This window comes from Geospiza fortis, unplaced genomic scaffold (genome assembly GCF_000277835.1).
Source record: "Geospiza fortis unplaced genomic scaffold, GeoFor_1.0 scaffold355, whole genome shotgun sequence".
NCBI classification, from domain to species: Eukaryota; Metazoa; Chordata; class Aves; order Passeriformes; family Thraupidae; genus Geospiza; species Geospiza fortis.
The window spans coordinates 18,573-25,259 of record NW_005054714.1 but is presented as its reverse complement, the minus strand read 5'-3'; the positions used below and the strand labels follow the sequence as shown (position 1 = coordinate 25,259).

General features: G+C 53.1%; 1 protein-coding gene across 1 annotated transcript in view; it reads right to left on the bottom strand.

Annotated features, from left to right (window-relative positions):
• The window catches only part of TRIM35 (tripartite motif containing 35), a 7,153-nt gene extending 2,546 nt beyond the window's left edge, over nucleotides 1-4,607 (bottom strand). The window contains exons 1-4 of the mRNA XM_005430937.3: nucleotides 4,431-4,607; nucleotides 2,213-2,443; nucleotides 813-835; nucleotides 392-513 (exon numbers count right to left, since the gene is read on the bottom strand). Coding sequence (XP_005430994.3) covers nucleotides 392-513; nucleotides 813-835; nucleotides 2,213-2,443; nucleotides 4,431-4,607 — 553 coding nt within the window. The remainder of the gene's footprint in view (nucleotides 1-391; nucleotides 514-812; nucleotides 836-2,212; nucleotides 2,444-4,430) is intronic.
• Nucleotides 4,608-6,687: the final 2,080 nt, after the last annotated feature.

Sequence of the window (6,687 nt, the reverse complement as noted above, 5' to 3'; positions counted from 1 at the left end):
TCTTTCCAGACCCCAAAACCACCATTTTTAGGGAAGAATCCCTCTCCACATTTCCCATCTTACCAGACCCCAAAAGCACCATTTTTAGGGAAGAATTTATCTCCACATTTCCCGTCTTTCCAGACCCCAAAACCACCATTTTTAGGGAAGAATCCCTCTCCACATTTCCCATCTTTCCAGACCCCAAAACCACCATTTTTAGGGAAGAATCCCTCTCCACATTTCCCATCTTTCCAGACCCCACAACCACCATTTTTAGGGAAGAATCCCTCTCCACATTTCCCATCTTTCCTGACCCCACCACCACCATTTTTAGGGATGAATCCCTCTCCACATTTCCCATCTTTCCACCCCCTGGAAAACCCTGTTCCGGACATTCCCGGCTCCTCACCGGCGGTGATGGTGTCCAACATCTTCTTCCACACGTTGTACTGGAGCGATCCCAGGTATTTGGCCACGTCCAGGAGCAATCCCGAGGGAACAGCCTCCGGCTCCTCGGCCGTGCAGGCGATCCTAGGGCAGGGATTGACCGCGGGGAAAAGATTGGGATGAGGCACCTGGCATCTCCCAAGTTTATCCTCCCTCAATTCCCACAAAATCTGGGATTTAACGCTTCCCACAAACCCTGAAAATTCCGCTTGGTGTCCCCGCCGTCCTGCCTGGAACACCCAGGGGACATCCAGCACCTCGGAGGGGACGCTGGGATTTTTTTGGAGCCGGGTCCTCAGGAGACCCCATCCAGCCAGCGGGAAGGGTTCAGCCATTCCCAAATCCCCATGGATTTGGGAATACGTGACGGGATCGGGACCTACCTCCGCTTGCGGTTCTTGTGGGTCTGGAAAAGAAAAGAAAAGAGGAATCAGATCCTGGATGCCACCGGAATTCTGACAGCCCATGGATCAGACTGGGGAGGTGGGATCGGGATCCCAGTGGGAATTACCATTGGGAATGTGGGAATTACCATTGGGAATGTGGGAATTACCACGGGGAAATGTGGGAATGACCATGGGGAATGTGGGAATTACCATTGGGAATGTGGGAATGACCTCTGGGAATGTGGGAATGACCATAGGGAATGAGAGAATTACCATTGGGAATGTGGGAATTACCACAGGGAATGTGGGAATTACCACGGGGAATGTGGGAATTATTACCGGGAATGTGGGAATTACCACGGGGAATGTGGGAATTATTACCGGGAATGTGGGAATTACCACGGGGAATGTGGGAATTATTACCGGGAATGTGGGAATTACCACGGGGAATGTGGGAATTATTACCGGGAATGTGGGAATTACCACGGGGAATGTGGGAATTATTACCGGGAATGTGGGAATTACCACGGGGAAATGTGGGAATGACCATGGGGAATGTGGGAATGACCATGAGGAATGTGGGAATTACAACAGGGAATGAGGGAATTACCATGGGGAATGTGAAAATGACCATGGGGAATGTGGAAATTACCATCAGGAATGTCGGAATTACCACAGGGAATGTGGGAATTACCACGGGGAATGTGGGAATTATTACCGGGAATGTGGGAATTACCATGGGGAATGTGGAAATTACAACAGGGAATGTAGGAATTACCATCAGGAATGTGGGAATTACCATGAGGAATGTGGGAATTACCATGGGGAATGTGGGAATGACCATAGGGAATGTGGGAATGACCACAGGGAATGTGGGAATTATCATTGGGAATGTGGGAATTAGCATGGGGAAATGTTGGAATTACCATGGGGAATGTGGAAATTGTGGGAATTACCACCAGGAATGTCGGAATTACCACGGGGAATGTCGGAATTACCATGGGGAATGTGGGAATTATTACCGGGAATGTGGGAATTGCCATGGGGAATGTGGGAATTACCATAGGGAATGTGGGAATTACCATGGGGAATGTGGGAATTACCATTGGGAATGAGGGAATTACCATGGGGAAATGTGGAAATTACCATGGGGAAATGTGGGAATTACCACAGGGAATGTGGGAATTGTCATGGGGAATGTGGGAATTACCACAGGGAATGTGGGAATTGTCATGGGGAATGTGGGAATTACCACAGGGAATGTGGGAATTACCATTGGGAATGTGGGAATTACAACAGGGAAAGTGGGAATTACCATTGGGAATGAGGGAATTACTATGGGAATGTGGGAATTACCATGGGAATGTGGGAATTACCACCGGGAACATGGGAATTACCATCAGGAAGGTGATGTCGTCCTGCTTGAGGTCGGCCTCGAGCCGCGCGGCCTCGTTGAGCAGGGCCTGGCTGGCCTCGGCCAGCTGCTCCATCTTTCCCTGGATCAGATCCTGCTTCTGGCCCGCCTCCTCCCGGAGCTGCGCCAGCACTGCCTGCTCCTCGTCCCACAGGAACTTGTGCAGCTTCTCGAACTCCCACTTCACCTGACGCTCCAGCCGCTCCGATTCCACCTGGGAATGAGTGTCGGCACCTTGCTCCAGGTGGGAACGGTGGAAGCGCCCAAATTCCCTGGATTGCCCCTTCCCAGAGCTCAGGGAATCCCCTGGAATCACTGGGATCGTGATGCCCTTCCCAAATTCCCATCCCCACTTCCCAAATCCCCACTGCTCTCCTTTTCTGGGATGGGATCAGTGCCTCACTCCAACTGCATTCCCAATCAGGATCAGGATCAATCCCACCTCTGGAGCACCCAAATTTTCAGGATTCCCCCTTCCCAGAGCTCAGGGATCCCCTGGAATCACACTGCTCTTCCCAAATTCCCATCCCCACTTCCCAAATCCCCACTGCTCTCCTTTTCTGGGATGGGATCAGTGCCTCACTCCAACTGCATTCCCAATCAGGATCAGGATCAATCCCACCTCTGGAGCACCCAAATTTTCAGGATTCCCCCTTCCCAGAGCTCAGGGAGCCCCTGGAATCACTGGGATCCTGCTGCTCTTCCCAAATTCCCATCCCCACTTCCCAAATCCCCACTGCTCTCCTTTTCTGGGATGGGATCAGTGCCTCACTCCAACTGCATTCCCAATCAGGATCAGGATCAATCCCACCTCTGGAGCACCCAAATTTTCAGGATTCCCCCTTCCCAGAGCTCAGGGAGCCCCTGGAATCACTGGGATCCTGCTGCTCTTCCCAAATTCCCATCCCCACTTCCCAAATCCCCACTGCTCTCCTTTTCTGGGATGGGATCAGTGCCTCACTCCAACTGCATTCCCAATCAGGATCAGGATCAATCCCACCTCTGGAGCACCCAAATTTTCAGGATTCCCCCTTCCCAGAGCTCAGGGAGCCCCTGGAATCACTGGGATCCTGCTGCTCTTCCCAAATTCCCATCCCCACTTCCCAAATCCCCACTGCTCTCCTTTTCTGGGATGGGATCAGTGCCTCACTCCAACTGCATTCCCAATCAGGATCAGGATCAATCCCACCTCTGGAGCACCCAAATTTTCAGGATTCCCCCTTCCCAGAGCTCAGGGAGCCCCTGGAATCACTGGGATCCTGCTGCTCTTCCCAAATTCCCATCCCCACTTCCCAAATCCCCACTGCTCTCCTTTTCTGGGATGGGATCAGTGCCTCACTCCAACTGCATTCCCAATCAGGATCAGGATCAATCCCACCTCTGGAGCACCCAAATTTTCAGGATTCCCCCTTCCCAGAGCTCAGGGAGCCCCTGGAATCACTGGGATCCTGCTGCTCTTCCCAAATTCCCATCCCCACTTCCCAAATCCCCACTGCTCTCCTTTTCTGGGATGGGATCAGTGCCTCACTCCAACTGCATTCCCAATCAGGATCAGGATCAATCCCACCTCTGGAGCACCCAAATTTTCAGGATTCCCCCTTCCCAGAGCTCAGGGATCCCCTGGAATCACTGGGATCCTGCTGCTCTTCCCAAATTCCCATCCCCACTTCCCAAATCCCCACTGCTCTCCTTTTCTGGGATGGGATCAGTGCCTCACTCCAACTGCATTCCCAATCAGGATCAGGATCAATCCCACCCCTGGAGTACCTGAATTCCCTGGATTCCCCTTCCCAGAGCTCAGGCATCACTGGGATCCCTGGGATCATGCTGCCCTTCCCAAATTCCCATGTCCACTTCCCAAATCCCCACTACTCTCCTTTTCCAGGATGGGATCAGTGCTTCACTCCAACTGCATTCCCAATCAGGATCAGGATCAATCCCATCTCCAGAGCACCCAAATTCTCTGGATTCCCCCTTCCCAGAGCTCAGAGATTCCCTGGGATCATGCTGCTCTTCCCAAATTCCCATCCCCGCTTCCCAAATCCCCACTGCTCTCCTCTTCTGGGATGGGATCAGTGCCTCACTCCAACTGCATGTGCAGGTTTGGGATCAGGATCAGGATTGTGATGGGGATCAGGATCAGGATTGGGATCAGGATCAGGATTGGGATCGGGATCAGGATTGGGATCAATCCCACGCACCTCGTTGTGCCGGGAGATGGATTCGTAGGATCGCCGCACAGCCCCGAAATCCTTGGCTTTGTCCCGCAGGGATGACTCCATGTTCGCCAGCTTGGCCTGCGGGGAGGAGACGCCCTCAGGACTCCCCCATTCCCGGGATTTTCCAGGATTTCTCCAGGATTTTTCTGGGATAAACATCCCCAGAGCCAGATCCTTGATCCATCCCACCCTTCCCTTCGGGCTGCCGGGAGGAAGAGGAGCTTTGATCCCTAGGGAATCTTCGCCCTGTTTTTTAGGGATATCCCATCCCCACCCTTCCCGGTGCTGTGGGCAGCCCCATTCCCATTCCCATTCCCATTCCCATTCCCACTCCCATTCCCATTCCCGCTCCCTTTCCCATTCTCATTCCCACTCCCATTCCCGTTCTCATTCCCACTCCCATTCCCATTCCCAATCCCATTCCCACTCCCCATTCCCATTCCCATTCCCGTTCCTGTTCCTATTCCCACTCCCTTTCCCGTTCCTGTTCCCATTCCCACTCCCACTCCCACTCCCACTCCCATTCCCACTCCCCATTTCCCATTCCCACTCCCACTCCCCATTCCCATTCCCATTCCCATTCCTGTTCCCACTCCCCATTCCCATTCCCATTCCCAATCCCCAATCCCCATTCCCCATTCCCATTCCCAATCCCATTCCCACTCCTACTCCCACTCCCATTCCCAATCCCATTCCCACTCCCCATTTCCATTCCCATTCCCATTCCCATTCCCGTTCCCGTTCCTGTTCCTATTCCCACTCCCTTTCCCGCTCCCTTTCCCGTTCCTGTTCCCATTCTTACTCCCATTCCCACTCCCATTCCCATTCCCATTCCCATTCCCATTCCCATTCCCATTCCTGTTCCCAATCCCCAATCCCCATTCCCATTCTCATTCCCATTCCCGTTCCCATTCCCGCTCCCTTTCCCATTCTCACTCCCACTCCCATTCCCATTCCCATTCCCACTCCCAATCCCATTCCCACTCCCCATTCCCATTCCCATTCCTGTTCCCACTCCCCAATCCCAATCCCAATCCCAATCCCATTCCCACTCCCAGGAACACCAGCCAAGCTCTTCCCGCCGCATTTGAAATCCAGCGGGATGACTCAGGGCGGTGCCGGCTGTTTTCCAGCGTGCCCTGGCAGCATTCCCAGCTCCCGGCTGCATCCCATCTCCTCCTCCTCCTCCTCCTCGGGCAGCCACATCCCTCCTTTCTGCTGGAATTGCGCAACGCCCAAATCCCAACCCCGCTCCCAAAGCCTGGAATAACCAGCGCGGCCGGATCCGAGCTGGGATCAAGGGAATCACTGGGAATAACCACCCCGCTCCCCTTTCCCGCAGGACGATTATCCGGGATGGTGCCGGATAATTAAAGGGCAGGAGAGCATCCAGCAGCCGCCACATGCCCGCGGGGAAGCGTGGCTGCCTCATCCCAAATCCTGGGAAATCTGGGACAGATCCAGGCTTTAGGGGTGCCTCTCTTTGTCGTCCATCCATGGATCGATCACTCCCTGCCTCCATCTATCCATGGATCCATCCATGGATTCATCCCTTCATCCTTCCATGGATCCATCCCTCCATCCATGGATTCCATCAATGGATCCATCCATGGATCCATCCCTCCATCCATCCCCGTTCATCCATGGATCCATCCGTTCATCCTTCCATGGATCCATCCCTCCATCCATGAATTCCATCAATGGATCCATCCATGGATCCATCCCTCCATCTATCCCTGTTCATCCTTGGATCCATCTGTCCATCCATCCATGGATCCATCCCCAGATCCATTCATGGATCTATGCATGCATCCATCCATCCATCCATCCATCCATCCATCCATCCATCCATCCATCCATCCATCCATCGATTGATCCATCCATGGATCCATGGTTCCATCCATCCATCCATGGATCCATGGATCCATTGCTCCCTCCATCCATCCATCTATGGATCTATCCCTCCATCTATGGATCCACCATCCATCCCACCATCCATGGATCCATGGATACATCCATCCATCCATCCATCCACGGATTCCATCCATGGATCCATTGCTCCCTTCCTCCATGGATGCATCCCTCCATCCATCCATGGATCCATTCACCCATCCATAGATCCATCCATCCATCCATCCATGTATCCATCTGCCATCCATCCATCCATCCATCCATCCATCCATCCATCCATCCATCCATCCATCCATCCATCCATCCATCCATCCATCATCCACCCACC